This window comes from Montipora capricornis, chromosome 13 (genome assembly GCF_036669925.1).
Source record: "Montipora capricornis isolate CH-2021 chromosome 13, ASM3666992v2, whole genome shotgun sequence".
Classification (NCBI taxonomy): domain Eukaryota; kingdom Metazoa; phylum Cnidaria; class Anthozoa; order Scleractinia; family Acroporidae; genus Montipora; species Montipora capricornis.
This window is the reverse complement of record NC_090895.1, coordinates 13,656,256-13,675,239: the sequence shown is the minus strand read 5'-3', so window position 1 is coordinate 13,675,239 and position 18,984 is coordinate 13,656,256. Positions and strand designations below refer to the sequence as shown.

The window sequence follows — 18,984 nt, the reverse complement described above, 5'->3', positions numbered from 1 at the left end:
TACCGGGTATTATTAAGTGATGTTGATTCAAATGGACAGACATCCTTCATTTTATAATAATTTTTATTTTAATAAGAGAAAGTCTTACACGATAAGACAGGCATTTTTTGTAGACTTTAAGATCATTTTTTCCTACACTGTATTTTTGGGTTTTCATTAAGAATGGAAGGACCCCGAGAAGAGTATGATGTAACAAGAGAATTTTCAGAAAGAGCATTTAAGCTCTGTTGTCATTATAATGATGCTCTGCAATAACAATTTAGCCAGAGAATTTTCCCATCCATGATTCCCAATAGATACTGTGCAGTGTCCTATATTAACTGAAAAGTTTAACATGAAAATCAAACTTGATAACATCAATCCAAGTATAGAAATAAAGCTTGAAGTGTTTTCATTTAATTATATAATTAAGATACACCTGTAAGATGTGTTGTTTCAGTTGGTTTCCATGTTTTGTCTTTCAGCGAATACTTAGCTGCAGATAGCAATGAAAATTTTTGGAAGTTTGTAGATCTTTCACAGAAGACAGCATTCTCCCATAATTCAGGTACCAAAAAGAGATTCTTCAGAGTTTGTATCTGCTTATAAAGTCAACATGTTTATAGTATACTGCAAGTTAAAAAGATTCCAGTTAAATAATATAAATAAAATTGAAAAGTTTAAGAGGCAGCGTGGCCCAGTGGTTAGGGTGCTTGCCTTGAGAGCCGGAGATCCCGGGTACAAGACCCACTCTGACCACTCATTGAATTTGTTCCTGGTTGTCCCTGGTTCAAATAGCCAACTGGTTTGCCTCCGGCCAGTTGGGATTCTTAACAGTTGTTGTTGTTCTGTTCCGTTGTTTCGTAGTGTTTCATTGGCCCTGAAAAGCCCCTATGGGGAGTGGTCAATTAAGTATGTATTGTATGTATTGTATTGTAAGAGTTGTGAACATGGCTTAATTGATATGCGGAACAGGAGACTTTCAGACTGTCAAACATGTGTTTGTGCAGGTTAAATCACATGATTTCGAGTGCAATTTGGAATAAATAAGCACAAGTACCGGTAAATTTTTTGAAAGATGACCAAAATTGGGGCGAGTGCAATTTGCAGTCTTTAAAAAACTTTGCAAGTGCTTATTTTTTCCATATTGCACGAGAAAAATCGTGTGATTACTTATCAATAATAATTGTATACATGAAAAAAAATTCAAGATTGTTAAGCAGAAGAAATGCAGGCTGGCATATCACGCATTCAGGGAAAAATTGTGCCATAAATTGCACCATCCAGGGTGGTGAAAACAAATTTAAAGATTTGATTGGTTCTGACCAAACCCTATTGCTTACACTCAAAGTACATGTAAACAGCCTTTGGATAAAAAGCAAAGCTCAAAATTTTTCCAATTAGGTGTTAAGCAAACACACTTTCAAAATCTGAAGAAACAAGTGATTTTTGGGTCATATACAATTCATGTAGTAGCACTGTAAACTTTGATTTGCGTATAAATCATGGTCATTTAAGTTTTACTGTAATTTACTGCTTCTGTAACAGTAACTTATTCCAGCTTTTAGTAGTAGCCCAAGCAGCTGACAGGTTTCATGGTTTGCTTTATATTTATTTAAAGATCTACGTGTATCTGTTTGTGTGAGAGGCTCATACAGTTCTGTACTCTGAACTCGATCCTGATAGACCAACACTAGCACAGGAAAATTCTCCAAAAAAACATGAGTTTTTTTTAATGGTCGTTTTAATAGCTAAATCCCATTGAAGAAACCATTAATGGGAAAGCAGAACACTTTCCATGAATGGTTTTTCACATAAAAGCCATCAATGTTAATAACCAAAAAAAACATTGTTTGCTTTTGCTTAGAAAACATGCAATAATTGTTTATCAAATTTCCCATCAAGTTTTTATGGTGTTAAACATCATAGGACATACACAAAAACATGATGTGTTTATTTTATTAACCCATGCATGTTCCTGTTAATCATCCCATTATGGTTATTTGATTATTACCACTGTGGAAATTATTTGAAAACGGTCATGGGGTTTACTATTAAAACATGCATTTTCTGTGACAGTTTTATGATATTAACCACTGTGGAGAACATTTGAAACCATCTTGGCTTTTGCTGACAAAACGTGATTGTCTTTTGTTTTCCATTGTTGGTTTTCCTTTGTTCACCATAAGTAGTTGTACAATTTCCCATCAAGTGTTTTACATCAGTGTACCCTTAATTAATAAGGATAACCATTGCGGTTTATTGAATTGCTGGGATGGGTTTTCTCATGTTTGTTTCCTCAACTTTGCAATTTGGCATTTACTTCAAAACCAGGTTGTGGCTCTGTAAACACAAATAATTATGCAATTTTGCCTGCCTATTATAATGGGCTAAGGTGTGGACAAACTAAAAACTGTTACTGTAAAATCAAACACACTAATTCATCAGATTGGAAGCAGTTCACATGTAACCCTGCAAGCAGCAAGGGTTTACAGTAACAAGACGTTAAGAATGTTCAGGTTTAAGAGTGTATATTAAATGTATGTAGGACAATAATAAAATACAGAACTTCAACAATGTATTGAAACTTCCTTTAATTAATGTGAATTTACTATAGCTTTCGATACATGTTTTTTAACATAATGAAGTTCAGTTGCAACTTAGTTGGATTGTTTTGGAATAGATGCATTCTTCATAGACCTTATTCATAAATGGCGGTCACATTTATAATAATCTTTTGTCCACGTGCAAATTAGCCTACCAAGCCTCATTTTAGAGCAAGAATACTTTTCAATTCACTGTATGGTATCAAGGCTTGGTAGGCTAATTTGCACTTTGACAAAAGATTATAAAATGGCCGCCATTTATGAATAAGGTCTATAGCTGCAATATATTTCGAACTCAACAAAATGATGACAAGAATTGCCAGACACTTTTACATGAAAGTTCACAACCAAGATTCCTAAAATGTCACAATGTCATTTCTTGTAGGATTGTTCAAACTGCCAACTCCCAGCATTTTTCATAACCTTGGTCAAGCTCTTGTCCTCCTTTTTAATATTTTTCAAGCCAAGTTGCTTTCTGTATGACTGGGTTCTTGCACATCTGATACTTCAGTTGAAATGAAGGCCAGTTGAGTGATTACCAAATGAATCCTGCCGTATCTGTGAGGCTTCGCTAAAAAAGAAACACAGAAAATTAAAAGTATTGTATCATTTACAAATTAACCGTAAAATCGTGGCTGGCTGATTTAATTAAATTAACACATCATGCACACAAAGATTGAGTTAAACTCGGTCACCGCAAAACGCAGACTGCAGACTGTGCAGACCTTGCAGACCAGGGGTAAAATGTGGAGTTACCTTCACTATTATTGAGAGCTAACTGTAAACAGGCTAACCCGCATATTATTTAGGCCTAATCCAGGCTAACCAAATTTTCATTTTACAGACGGTCTGCACAGTGTGCAGTCTGCGTTTTTCAGTGTCCCAGTTAAACTTGCAATTGGGCTTTCAGTTTCAGCAAGTTTTGTTTTGGCGCCATCGGAGGATTTGTTAAGCTTACTTATAATAAAGTAACTGAACCTGATGGTCAAACAGAATTGAAAGAAACTTGAAAGTGACCCCCTCGAAACTCTGTTTTTTCACAAAAATTTCAACTACTGCAAGTAAAAAGGAACTTTATAGGATTGAGCTTAAAGGTTAGGAATCGAGATAGGTGAGGATGTTTTTAATAGCGAAGAAGCAAAACATTTATATTAAAGAGAAACACTCCACCACGTACCTCCGAATTTTTTCTTTTTTTCAGGGCTTGAAATTAACTTTTTTGCTCAGGTGCCAGCTGGCGAATAATGGGCTAAATTTGGTCGCCAGATCATAAATTTTGGTCGCCAACTTTGCATGCAAAGAAATTCATAATTATTAAATAGCACAAAAAAAAAACAGCACGAGAAAGATCTCTAAAGCCATTGTTGTTTTTGGCTTTTGTCTTTTAGTTTGGTGATGGTGTTCTTTAAGGTTATTAGAAATGGAGCGAAGCACAGTCCGTGTTTTCCATAGCAAGGCAAAATGGGTCCTTTATCCTTGCTTTTCACCTCTTCAAAACGTAGTTGTGGCAAGCAACTTACTATCGATCTCAGACGTCCCCGGACAAAGGCTTTTTTTCAGCACACTTCACGGACCGTTGATTTCAGTCTGCGGTTAAAAAATTCTGATCACGTGATAACATTTTTTGTGGCTCATTTTCTGTTACTCTCCCGAAAGGGAAAATGACGGTGAGTAAAACCGGCCGAATTATTACGGGTAACCCATTAAAAGCTTTGTCCGAGGAAACAAGAAGCAGGTGGAAACTTTTCTCCAGTTTTTTTTTCTTTTCTTGGCCGTGGGAAGAAAAAAGGAATAGCGCCACGTGGTGGCAGAGCCACAAAAATGTTATCACGTGATCAGAATTTTTAACCGCAGACTGAAATCAACGGTCCGTGAAGTGGGCTGAAAAAAAGCAATTTGTCCACGGACGTCTGAGATCGATAGTACCTTTATCGCAACTAAACCCAATACTACAATTGCTCGACTTCAGGTAGGCACAACCACAATGCTCTTACCAGTCTCCGACCGAGAGGAGGTCCTTCGGTAATATGGCTAAATATAATCTACGTTTTCAGCATTCACTACTGTCGATGGATTTAAATTTTCAATTAACCTTCTGGCTGAATCTTCGTATTCCGGGCGCAAAATTCACGCAACCGGCAAGAAGCATACGATGTTTAAGTGCGCCCACGATCCCATGAAGCCGCTGAAACAATATGGCGCCTAAACGCGGTGATCGAAGGTCTGATCGAAGTACATTTGTGCTATTAATAAACAATGTGAGAAACCGATTTTCTTGTAGTATTTATACATTATTTTAATGGGGAAAGAAAGATGACTCGTGTTCTAGCTACCAGTTCCGAACGATTTCATCATATAAGGATTCAAAAGTTGTCTACTGTTTATCGACTTTATCCTGGGTTATCAGACAAAACGTGATTCGCCAGCTGGCGACCAGTTCTGAAAATCTAGTCGCCAGCACTCAATATTGGTCGCATTGGCAGTGAGTCGCAATTTCAAGCCCTGTGTTTCATTTTTTTGACACACAATTTCCACTTTCCACTCACGAAGTAACCTCCTTGAAGCACCGTCCATGATTCTGCTAGATTATTTTTATAATAATCCTGAAGATGTAAAGTAAAGTAAAGTAGACCTTATGAATTGTCGAGAATACCAAACGTTCTCCAAAGATGGACGGAGGAATTGAAAAGCGCGCGAAAAGTGAGAGGGCAAAGAATTGTTGGATGTCATACCCAAATATGGAAAAAAACTCGTGACTCCACCCAGTCTTCTCTCTCAGAGTATCAACGATCGTCTGTGTTTCTCGAAGAAGTTGTATTTCATTGCCGGAGGACGCGAAAAAAGGAGATGGGTAGGACTCGATCTCATTCGATGCCAGTGTAGCGAAAGCCCATGGTCATTTTCCATGTATTTCCTGCTAGAGGAAAGAGGTTTCGTCATCGGCAATGGCAGAATTCTTGTCACTTTGTGAATCCTCTTTTGATTAGTAAGTACGCAATGTAAGCTTACTTTGTGTTTTCAACCAAACAAATTTCTACTTGATGCATTTTATTTCAAAGCGAAGATTTACATGTGTACACGCTAGTCACACAGATGAGTCGTAAACAGATAGAAAATGTTACAGGTTTCGTCTGATTTCTATTTGGAGCATGCAATCTCATGGTGTGTTCTTTTGTAACTCACCCTATATTTTATCCTGCAGCGTGCATGGAGATACGTTCAATTCACAAGGAAAGCGAAACGCTCAGTGATAGTAATTTTCGATCCAGTTGAAGTGAAACTAAAGGTGACTTGGAGGATGGTTCATAAGGAGCCTAATTCAAGGGATACTTACAGACCTATCAGAGCGGTTAGATTTAGCACAACTACAATTGAAGAAAGAAATAATTATTATATGTACCATTTACAGAGTACTTCTTTTAGTGAACCAAATGCAAAGCTCATTGTCCTTCAATGACAATAGGTATGGAGATGCCAGGTGAAAACCTGTATGTACCTTACTGTGACACGAGAGAGGCTGCGCAAGATATTGTCTCACAAAACTCTATTTTATGTGAAGCAAGCGGCAAATATTGGACGGGAGATGAATGCATATTTCTATGTGTAGTGGACTGAGTCTAGATTTTCGTAATCATTATGATATAGTTTTCATAAATGTGCAAAATCAATCTCTTGATTCTTGTGAAAGGAATCATGATAAGGTATAATTTCACTGTATTAAAATCAAGCCATTCCACCCACCTGTCGTACTCAGTTAAATTATTGTCAGAGATGAGGGCCTCTGACAAAATGTCTCTTCCTTGTTATTAAATACCAAAGAAATAATTGAGAATTTCCTTTTCAGTTAAGTTTCCATAAGTATGATTTGTGCATTTAAATTAGGCTTCCTGTGTGTATTTTCATGAATCCATTGCATTACAGTAATAATATTGTTGTAGTCCTTCATGTTTTGAAAAAAGAACCATTATTGGATTTGATATTGCATTACATTAATTTTGTGGTTGTTTCTGTGAAAACATCCCAATTTCTGATCAATTTCCTATTTCCTTTTAAAATTAATTCTGCTTCTAACTGACTTCCTCAGTGTCGAGTTTCAGTTGAAGGTGTCATCTAGCTTATGTTGAAATTATTTTAAGTCCTTATTGGTCATTCCTTCATTTCTTGATTTGTACATGTATCAAGTTGATCTCCATTCAAAGGATTTTAAATCGTGGACTGCACTAACCAATGTTCATATGAAATGATCTAAATGTTTCCCATGTGTGGTTTGCACATAATTTGTTTAAAATTTTTGAAATTCCATTAATGGCAAATTAAATTGGTATAACCATTACTGGGAATTTTAAATCTATACAATGCATTAATCAGTTCACATGAATGGATATGAATGCTTTCCATTGGTGGCTTGTGTATAGAATACCTTTGCTGGATTTTCAATTCCCATTATTGGTTTTATTAAGTTGATTTCCATTCATGGGATTTTAGTATTTTACACAGTGTACTGCAGTTATCAATTCACATGAATGGAAGTGAATACTGTCCATTAATGGCTCGTGCATATAAAACCATCATGGGATTTTCATTTCCCATTATTGGTTTTATCGAGTTGATTTCCATTCATGGAATTTAAACATTTTACACAATGGACTGCACTAACAAAGTCACATGAATGGATTTTAATACTTTCCCCTTAATGGTTTTTAAGTAGAATTCTGCCATGGGATTTTATATTCCCATTATTGGTTTCATCAAGTGTATTATCATTAATCAATAATGGGAATTTGTTAAAAGACATTAAGAAGACTGAATTTACATTGATGGTTATTGTTCACCATATTTTACCTTGGAAAATTTCGTAAGAATGGGAGTTTGCTAATTCACATGATGGAAAAGACAAATGACATTCATGCATGTTTTTTGGAAAAATTTCCTGTGTACTTAAACACTAGTACATTTATTTTGTAAGTAAGAGGAAGGTGCTGCCTTTGTGATATCATACATATGCATGTACAGTGTATATGCAAATGGTTAGACTCATTGAGATGCACTGTAGGAACAGTGAAGCCAAGGGTCTGTCTTGAAGCTTCTATTCTTAATTTCTGGGGAGGTTTAAAAGAGCCTGCACTCAGTTGGCAGAGTTCGTTTTCCAGTCCCTGGGTTTTGTAATGTGGGCTATTCTTTGAACCCAATGTAAGTGGGCAGTTTAACATTTAAAAGACAAAGATGATAACAATGACAATATTTAATGATAATGGTAACTACAATTATTTTTGTGACAGCGATAATGATCATAACAATAATGATAAGGATAACAATACTAATGATATACAATCATGAAAAAATTACTCGATTCTGATTGGCTGAGAGCAGTGCAATTCAAGTGTAACCCAGTGCAAAATGTGTAATACACCAGTGCAAATTACACATCGAAATTCTGGATAATGATTGGCTAATAAACAATAGGGTCAGAACCAATCAAATCTTTTGTTTGGTGCAATTTATGGCACAATTTTTCCCTGATTGTGTGATTCAATGTCATGTACACGTGCTTTTCTTCTGCTCACCCATCTCAATTTTTTTCATGTGTATTTATAAGAAATCACATGATTTTTCTTGTGCAATTTGGAATAAATAAGCACTTGTACATTTTTTCAAAGACTACAAATTGCACTCGTCTTACGGGCTTGTGCAATTTTGGTCATCTTTGAAAAAATTTACTTGTGATTATTTATTCCAAATTGCACTTGAAATCATTTGATTACCTATACTAATTATATCAGTGCACAATTATTATAGTTGAAAATCCAATTCAAGCTTAAAACTTAAAAGTTTTGAACTTGCAGTTTGATTGACAATAAGAGTGTTGCTCTATCAAATACTTTTTACGGGAAAGGGTATTCTAAAAATAGACTCGTTTGTGATTGTGCTGAGGAACCCCACCCAGGCCATAGGAACACTCTTACCTAATTCACTCTTGCTGCCCAGATTATCCATCACGCTGCACAATGAGAGAATTACATGTATCTGTTATGGTAAGAAGACAAAGGAAACTGAGAATCAACAGATCTCTAAAGGCCTAGATTACCGGTACCAATAGGTACATGATGTACATGTAGAAGGCGAGATGAATTAAAAGATGGTTGTAAGACAAAGCCAAGTGTTGGAAAATGGAAGGTTTTACAGCTATTGCATCTTCATTCACGATGTGCTCTCTCTCATTGTTTTTTTTACTGTTCTTTTCTCTTCAGATGAATATCAACATATTTTTCAAGTAGCTGGAAAACTATTAGCGCCATTAGGTTTAAATTTCTTAAAATTTTCTCTGTCACTGAGATATTACTCTCCCAGAGTTGAATTATTTAATAAGGTGAGTCACTGACAATTAATTTTTATTGTTTTTGTCGTAATTATTCAAATTAAAATTATTGTAAAGGCTACAAGGGGCGATTAGTTGAAGACAGCTTGAAATTAAAAAAAAAATCCAGGTTGTTCCTGTTTCATTAACCTGGGTAACTAAACCGGTAAATTTTGGTTGCCCTGACAAATGCTTTGTTTTCCATTGGGAAACTTCCTACAATAATGCATGCCGTGTTTAGGATGCAATCGCTTGGTGTATAATTGGAGCTTGAGTATCCCATACAGTAGTTCTAAGTTTGCGCCTGTGGGTTTTTTTTGGGGGAAGTCTGGGTTTAAGCATTTTCAAAATGGAGTCTTTGATCTCCCTCGGCAGCTACATGTACATGTACGTGTGAATTTTCCTATGTGACAATGTTTTGTAAAAGCTACAGATATTCAAAACTTGGGAAAAATGTTCAACTGCGTCAAATTAATTATTGTTAACTTCACACTACTATCAGACATTGACAACACAAAACCGTTGAGTGGGTCGGATGCTGCTTATGATTGTAAAATTATGTATTTTCTGTTTTTGGCTGGGTTATCCATTGTTTTTTCTTCAGGCAACCAATCTTTTCTTTTTTCCAAAAACTTGTCGTCTGGTTAACTTTCTGATTGTGTAGGACAATATCTATATAATAAACAGAACATTACATGGTCGCTTGGGGATACAAATTTTATCTTCTCGTGCTGAAAGTATCTATCACGAGTGAGCTTCGCTCACTCGTGAGAGATACTTGAAGCACTCGAAGATAAAATTCGTATCCCTGCGCGGCGATGTAATATCCTCTATGTATCAATGATGCATTTAATAGCCCCTTTCCCTACGGGTGTCTGGGCATGCCATTTTTATAAGGAACACTCCTTGTAAATGCCACATTTCAAAAGCAAAATTGAAGACCACATTTAGACGACCTGAGTCATGTTGTCATTGTCCAAATGAGTTTTAATCTTAGGCTTGAAAGAATCTGCCTTTAATTTTTCAATTGAACAAAAAAAGTAGCCGACTTCTCTGAGTGATTAGTACATGTAGCTAACAGTTTTCATTGGTCAGCTGTCAGCACTTATTGAAACCACTGGCAGACTAAGCCTGCTTGCAGTCTCCGGACACAACCAGTTACAGATGTTTTGAATCTTTGGGAAAAAAATGGGTTACCAGCATATCTTAATGACTAGTATAACAGTCACTATGACAAAACAGCATGATAGCATTACTTATGGCTAATCAGCTACATGACTGTACCTTGTTTTTTTTGTTGGCATTTTGAAATACAGGTTGCTCATGAGCTTCCAGCACCTGACTGCGAAGCATTTATTCAGTTGGGCAGCCAGGCAATATGCGGCGTTGCCGAGGCAGTTGCAGCAATTAAAAAAGCTGAAAATGTGTAAGTGATCCTGTCACCAATTTTTGGAAAGGAAATTACTGTAGTTTATTGGTGACAACTATTCTGTTTTATTCCCCTTTATATCAGTACAGTACTTTCAATAAGATTTGAAGCTGTTACTGGCTCAGTAATGTTACAACAAGTTGCAAAATTGGGGGACAATTCACCTTCTTGGGGCATTATTCATTAACCAACTATCTCCCACACTGCAGCCCCCCCCCCCCTCCCCCCGTCCCCCTTCCTTATCAGTGTTGCTAGCAAGACGAAAAAAATGTTGAAAACTTAAACAGCCCACATTGAAAGGGGGAGAGGGGAGGGGAAGTGGGAAAGGTTTAAATGCTCGATACGGCAGGTATTGGAAGCTAGGAAAGGTGTTTTTTTAATGGGAGTGTCTCAACAATAATTTTGCAACTTGTTGTAGCATGCAGTGGAGGTTGTAAAAGGGGCCTTCACAAGGAAAGTCTGTGGGCATGCCCTTCCCCTGCAAAATGTTCTAGCCTCATACTGGTGTCTTCTTCAGGGGTCATCTAAGTATGAAACTAGAGTCCTTTAGATTCTCTGATGAGCATCCTTTGCTTTTAATGAGCTGTAAAATAATGTAAGAATGTATGTTTGCGTTAGCAGGCAGCTGTCATTATGGTTTTAAGGAACGTTAGGTTAATGTGCCAAGCTTCCATAAAAAATAATGGTAATCTCGATTGACTGGTGCGAAGCAGTAAGGGCTTTGAAGATATGATTTCACCATAAGGGAACATCAACCCAACCTGTACATGGATATTAGCTAGAGTCATTCATACCTGTAAACTTGTCTGGAAAACTTTCCCGGGGCACCTGTTGGCTGTAGAGTGGTTTGCAAGAATGAAGATATCTGTATCCTTGAAAGGGATGTGCCATCCTGGAAAAGAAAGAGAGGTCCTGACCCAGGCCCCCTGAGATTTTGGTAAGTTGCCAGGGAAACCACGGGACAGAGAGAGAAGGACCATGACCAAGGACGATGAAGCAACCTCTTTGGTATTAATAAGTCCACCTTCCAGCACTTGGTAAACACACAGAAACTTTGAGGATTCAGAGGAGAGTCTACCAATGTCAAGTTGGAAGTCAGATTGAAAGAGTCATTCACTGTAAAGTCACCAGCTCTCAGGAATCCAAAGAAGCCTGGGCAGCAGGCCGCCCAAAGCATTACATCGTCAGGATTGCTGAAGTCCGGTGATGTGCTGTCACTGTCCGATGCCAAGGGAAATTTGAAACCTGATGTTGGTTAAATTGAGGAGCCCAAACACAACACGCTGATGACCACCATATTGTCAGAACAGAACTCCCTCTGCCTTGAAGCCCATCAGGACCCCCACAGATGAGCTGCCACCACCACAAGAAATAATAATTCTTTGTAAGCAATGGATAAGGAGACCATTCGCCCACAAACCACTCATCATCGAAGTTGGCTCCAGACCCGTGTGCTCCAGCTGCGTCTGATAAGCAGCGCACACCAGCACTAAATGGCAAAGCCTTCCTCACAACTGCCACCCTCTCCTACACCCACACCACTTACAGCAGTGGTGCCCGATGATGCACTCATGGCCGACGCCCCAGCAACACCTTTTTCCCCGGTGAGACCGACAGAGGGCACTGGCTCTAACCTTTACGACGAGTCCTGGTACCTCCAGTCAAGAGGGAGCCCTGCTCAAGAGTTCTCCACACCACAAACTTACCAAACGCTTGTCAGGACCGCTGACCATCTTGTGTGACAAGGCATGTTGAAATTCTTATGCTTTGTGTTGTATGCGTGACTATCGGAAAGATCTCATTCGCTATCATAAGTTTGCTACACTCGCTTTACTATCCCGTTTGTTCTCTATACCTTAAGTGTTATTCTTTAAAATTTGTATTTAGTTTAGTAGCACTGTTTCATGGTTTTCAATAAATAAATGTGATTAAAATATCAAGGAGTTGGCTTCACAAAGGAACAGAACCAACAGCAACAGGAAATACAACATCTGAAGGCCAAGCTCGCGATGAAATATCTACACTATTTAAAAAATTAAGTCAAGTCAAATTAAGATCAAGATTCATGTGATACCATTCCATTAAACCAGAGGCCACAGCATCCTTTCGAAATGCGATGTCGTAATAGCCATGCATTCCCGGGGAACTAGCGTGAGGTCTTTAGTATGAGAAAGTTATTTTGTGTGAAGTCCTGCCACCTGGATGGATGAGCACTACAAAAAATCCAAGAGTATACAGTGAATGCCTCCACCCATGAAATGATTCCTGTTAAATCTTCTGAACTATCTTCTTGGCAGCTAAAACCAGAAGTTTACCATCAAGGTAAGTAAGATTGGGGTACTGTCTGACCTCTTAGGTTCTCTGCCAGTAGGTTGGCAAGCTCAAGAAATTTACCCATTCTGAACTTAGTTTCTCGGGACCAATCCTGGACCAATGACAAACACCCTATTTGGCAGAGGAACGGCCATGATAGAAGAAAGTGAAGACCCAAATGACGACAGGGGAGAGGAAGAGGAGCCAAAGGTTGATGGCAATGCATTAGAGACACAGCAAGTGCGAAATGGTGATGGCCTTCCTGCGATGGATGGATTGGATAAGGAAGAATGGTCCAAGGTGCAATACCGTATATGTAGATAATAATTTTATTATTGTAAATGAAGGCACTGTGATGTTACCTGAAAACAAACTGGCAAAGGATGAAGACGGTGGAGTGACTGCCATAGTCTTGGGGGCGTTGAAACCACAGCAGGATTTCCCGCCAATGAATCTGGCATACTAGTAGCCATCAAGTTGTTTTGCAAGGCCACTAAAATTCGGGGGGAAGAACCGCGGCCGGAAGCTGACAAAAACATATGTCATTGAGTTTTGCTATAAAAAGCCAGTAGTCGTCTTCTGAGGGCTCATAAACGTCTATGTGAGTACTTATTCTCATACAAGGACTGTTTAGATTGCAAAATCTCAGCAGATAAGTGACTTTTTTAACTTACGTGATAGCATTCGCGACCACAATTTTAACATCGTGTTATGCAAAAGCTTCGAAATTAAACCTTGCTTTATCACAAGACGAAAAACCCCACCAAACTGAAAATTTGTGAAAAGGCAAGTCTTCAGCTGTTCTAATAACTAATAATTAATTAAACTAAAATCTGAAAAGGATTGATAATTCCTTATTTTTTAGTTTTGATGACGTCACATGAAAACCAAGAATAATTTTTTTGTGTGCTTCCTTTAGGTTGGCCCTTACTTTATCGGGTATTTCTAAATATTTTCTGTTAAAGTAAGGAAATGTACTCATGATGCAATTCTGCCTGATGCCATAGTACTTCTTTGTATACTTTGCTGAAGGAAGTTTGTTTCCTCATAGGTCCGCTAACTTGCCTTATATAACTGAAGTTTTCTGTGGCATAAAGTTAACGTAACTTTGCAAAACACTGTTTAATTCAGTAAAAGTTACAAATACACCAAATCGATATGTTCTAGGTCTGCGTTTTCTAGGTCTGTGTTTCTTGGTCTGCGGGTCTGTGTTTCTAGGTCTGCATTATCTACATGTAGACACCCCGAAAAAAGTTCAATTGTATCTTTTTTCATCTAAGCCTGACCTTATTCTATTTGGAGACTTGAAATTCAAACTTGTGCAATTGTCTTCGTTTTATCATCGTCATTTTGGTGAGAAATGGTTTAGTGATGGTTTGCCAAACAAAATAAGTGGTTTTGAAATGAAACTCAGTCGAAAAACAAAAGGTTGAGTGTTCTTTTGTGAAGCGGTTTAGACAAAATTGAAATGGTTTGGATTGTTTTGAAATGGTTCAGACGACGATGTTAAAATCCCGTACGAACAGCGCAACGCTCTTGCAGCGCTGCGCAACTTCATATTTTAGGTTGCACAGTGTTTATGCGTCCTTTATGCGACGTTCATGCGTTCAACAAGCTTCAGAAGCAGAATATCGAGCGCTGCAGAAAGGTTGCAATGCCTAACAACGAAAAAGCGATGGTAAAGCAGCGCTGTATATCGTTGCTTAAAAGCTGCGACTGAAAAATACTTTCGAGGAAAAGTTTGGAATATTTAAGAGCGACAAAGCAATGCTCACGCAGCGCTGTACATCGTTGCTCAAATGCTTCGACTAAAAGATCAATCGTATGTAAAAGTTTGCAGTGTTTAGCAACGTAAAAGCAACGCTTAATAAGCAGCTTTGTACATCTTAATTTGCCTTAACGTCAGGGCTATACATGTAACTGAAAGATATCTATAATCAACGGCTGCATACGTACGTAAGGTATATCCAGTCTTGAAGGTTATAAAACTTCGACAACTCAAGTCACAAATACATTCTCATTAAAATGTTGTATTCTGTAGAAAATTGCGATTTCAAACCTCGTACTCTATGGCCGGAGCTTACATATAAGCCCATCATGTTGATCGATACAAAAAGGTTTCAATGTCAAGGGAAATCGACGCCAGCAATGCACACCACGATTATTTTGCATTTTCGGTCCGAATGGAGCGATAGTTTCAGCGACCCCCTTCAGCGACCTGCGATAAGACTTACGATTGGTCACCATTGTGCCCATTGACCAATCGCGGGTCGCTAAGCGATCTTCCAACGGTTTGGATAAAAAGAGTTGCGAACAAAGCATCATTTGATGGCTCTCGAAGCAAATGTTTGCAGAGTTTGGTGGCCCTTAAATCCTTCTCAGTGTACAAGAGGCTCAAATAAAGAAGACGAATGGGTAGCGGAGGAATCGTCCGTGATCTACGTGGAATTTGGAGGCAATCGAAGCCTTGGGAACGAATTTATGGCCTTTTTCCTTGAATGATTCCGTTCGGCAACTTCGTCTCGGTGCCCAACCTTGGGAAAGAAGAGGAACCAAAAACCACCTAAATCGCTCTAAATCGACCCAGAAACCGTACCAGAATCAAATAAATATAAGACTGAAGCAAGGTAACGTGTTTTTTTATTTTAAATCGTCAGTAGTTTTCAGAACTTCGAGGAAAACCGTTTTACCGATACAAATCCTTATATTTCTACTCTCGCATAACATAGCACTGTACGGATACTCATATATCGAGCTTGGGCTACCTATAGAGACACATGAAATGATCAGAGAACTGCAATGTATTAAATCAGATAGCTGTGTGAACAATATCATCTTTCGTGACGGCTTTAAAGAATCCTGCTCGCATCATGATCAGGTAAATGACCCCGTTAATGTAACAACGCAGCAGTGAAGAAACTCTTTGGGTAGAATATTTTTGTACATTATACAGCTCATTATATAGCTTGCCTGTAACTCCTCCGCTATGCAAAATAAATTTAATTGATACTCTTGATACTTTTGCTTGTACCCATTTTTCGATTGATCGGCTTGTTGTTGGTGGCCATTAAATTAAAAGGCTTCTCAAGGTACCTTTTCTTAGACCAAGAAAACCTCTCGCATCACGCGACATCCTCCCTGCAGCGTTAAAGCAACGCGAAGTTATTAACGCAGCTCTCTTGCAACACATCTGCAACGAAAGGGTCGCTAATGCATCACCGATGCAGCGACCATTCAGAAGTCCTGCAGTGCTTAGCAAACAGTCTCCTCGAGCAGCGTTGGTGAGTCGCAAAAGCAGCGCTACTAAACGGTTGTTTGTTTCAAGTGCAGCACGTCCTGCTGCAGCGCTTAAGTGACTTTGAGATGTCTTTGAGATGTCTTACGCGCAGTCATTTTTCGAAACTCCCGCAGTGCTATCGATGCAGCCATCATGCAACCTTTCTGCAGATATAAGGGCAACGCTGGTCAGTCGCTAAAGCAGCGCTGCGTAAAGGTTGTACGTTTCGTACGGGATGGAACAGACTAACTCAAATTGGTTTATTCAACTGAGAATCCATCCGTCGACCAAATGTGAAATGATCATGCAGGTCTGACAACAAATGATCGTGTGCTAGTGCAGCAGAATAGTTTAGTCAAAGAAGGCATGATTCAGCTGATTGACAAAATGACTTAACTCATCGGAAAATGGTTTAATTTAATCAAGTGTCAAATGGTTTATGAGACAGGCAATTGATTCAGTGCAAAGTCAAATGGACAAGACAAGACTGGAATGGTTTAGTTAAAGAACGAACGGTACAACTAGTCGACTAACAACTTAACTCACTGGCAAATGGTCTAATTGCCGGGCAAGTGATTCAGTGCAATGTCATAAGGACAAGACAAGACTGTAATGGTTTAGTTAAAGAATGAACAGTTCAACTAATCGACGGACGACTGAACTCACCGGCAAATGGTTTAATCAAGTGACAAATGGTTTAATAGCGGGGCAAGCGATTCAGTGCAAAGTTGAATGGACAAGTCAACACTGAAATAATTTTGTTGACAGGGTATCTGATGTAAATATCAGTCGTCAGCCCGATAAAACTTGGCACAAACCTGACAGGCTCTGTGTTCTCCGGGTGAAATTGTTTTCTTCCTTCTTTTTGGATGAAGTATTCTTTTTGTTTTTCGAGAGCAGGGCTAAATGTAACTGATTAATGATGTCCACAGCATGAAGATAAACAAGATACATGTCAGTTCAGAGTTGTCTTCCTCAGCCTGTTTTTGTACGTGAAAATGGAAACTGTGTCAAAGTAGTCTCCTTCGTAGCCGTATTTCGGGATGTAACACGACGAGCTTTGTGCAACATCCTGACCATTGACTACATGACTGACTAAAAAGAAGGGTCCTTAATAAGGTAATTCCCTTGAAAATGACATATTACTATCCAGGTTTTTGTCAAACTTGTCACAATTGATATTCATATACAGGACACTAAAAAAAGGCAATATAAAAATGGTGTCATTATGCTTGTTTTTGTGCTGCATGCCCTTTATTCTAAATACAACAAAAAAAGCACTTTGACACAAACACCAACTGGGTTGGTGTGTCACCTTGGTTTTTTTGTTATACTTAAAAATTAAGTGGCACACTGGTCTCTTTTGGTGATCCACCTTCCCACACGCTTGCCGTGGGAGAATGGCTGTGCTGTTCCCAACCCAGCTTTTCCAGATTTGTTGTGTGGAGCTGCTGCTTAAAGGGGTGTCTATTAAAGACACCCGCCTGGTACATTTATGTAAGCTATGCCATGCTGATGAGGCCCAGCGAGGGCATAACAGCTGTCCATAGCTACTAATTGACTAGGTGAAATGGTTGTGTGCATGCGTGATGTGTTGGCCACACTGGGTTGGTGTTAGTGTGTGTCACCTTGCTTTTTTTGTTGTATTTAGAATAAAGGGCATGCAGCGTAAAAACAAGCATGGTGACACCATCTTTTTATTGCCTTTTTTTTAGTGTCCTGTGTATGAATATCAATTGTGACAAGTTTGACAAAAATCTGGTTAGTAATATGTCATTTTCAAGGGAATTACCTTATTAAGGACCCTTCTTTTTAGTCAGTCATGTAGTCAATGGTCAGGATGTTGCGCAAAGCTCGTTGTGTTACATCCTGAAATACGGCTGCGAAGGAGACTACTTTGACACAGTTTCCATTTTCACGTACAAAAACAGACTGAGGAAGGCAACACTGAACTGACATGTATCTTGTTTATCTTCATGCTGTGGACATCATTAATCAGTTACATTTAGCCCTGCTCTCGAAAAACAAAAAGAATATTTCATCCAAAAAGAAGGGAGAAAACAATTTCACCCGGAGAACACAAAGCCTGTCAGGTTTGTGCCAAGTTTTATCGGGCTGACGACTGATATTTACGTCAGACCCCCTGTCAACCAAGTTATTTCAGTGTTGACTTGTCCATTCAACTTTGCACGGAATCACTTGCCCTGCTATTAAACCATTTGTCACTTGATTAAACCATTTGCCGGTGAGTTCAGTCGTCCGTCGATTAGTTGAACTGTTCATTCTTTAACTAAACCATTATTATTTTAGTCTTGTCTTGTCCTTATGACATTGCACTGAATCACTTGCTCGGCAATTAAACCATTTGCCAGTGTGTTAAGTCGTTCATCAACTAAACCATTTCAGTCTTGCCTTGTCCATTTGACTTTGAACTGAATCAATTGCCAACTCTTAAACCATTTGCTGGTGAGTTAAGTTATTTGTCAATTAGCTGAATCATGCCTTCTTTGACTTAAAACCATTCTGCTACGGGGTACAAGATCATTTGTTGTCAGACCTGATCATTTCACATTTTGGTCGAGGGGTACGTGGTGGATTCTCAGTTGAATAAACCAATTTGAATTAGTCTGTTCCATTTTAACATCGTCGTCTGAACCATTTCAAGACAATCTAATCAAACCATTTCAATTTTGACTAAACCGCTTCACAAAAGAACACTTAACTTTTTGTTTTTGGACAGTTTCATTTTAAAACCACTTATTTCATTTGGCAAACCATCACTAAACCATTAATTATATAGTTTGCAATTTTTATTTGAAAATCGCTTGTAATTTTACACTTAAATAAGCCAAAGATTTCCCCCATTAGATACAAATCCTGATAAATACGCTATTATCTTGCAGGCATTGTCTTCAATTGAGCTTGGGGAATGGTGCTACTGATCTACTCGAGTTTAATTAATGGTACAATAATAATAATATTATGTTCCTGCAAGGTGTGACTGTTCACTATAGTGATATTATTT

The 18,984-nt window shown here is 38.4% G+C and overlaps 1 protein-coding gene across 1 annotated transcript in view; it reads left to right on the top strand.

Annotated features, from left to right (window-relative positions):
• The window catches only part of LOC138028986 (UDP-glucose:glycoprotein glucosyltransferase 1-like), a 107,182-nt gene that overhangs the window by 3,259 nt on the left and 84,939 nt on the right, over positions 1-18,984 (top strand). Inside the window, exons 3-5 of the mRNA XM_068876643.1 lie at positions 465-547; positions 8,834-8,952; positions 10,257-10,366. Coding sequence (XP_068732744.1) covers positions 465-547; positions 8,834-8,952; positions 10,257-10,366 — 312 coding nt within the window. The remainder of the gene's footprint in view (positions 1-464; positions 548-8,833; positions 8,953-10,256; positions 10,367-18,984) is intronic.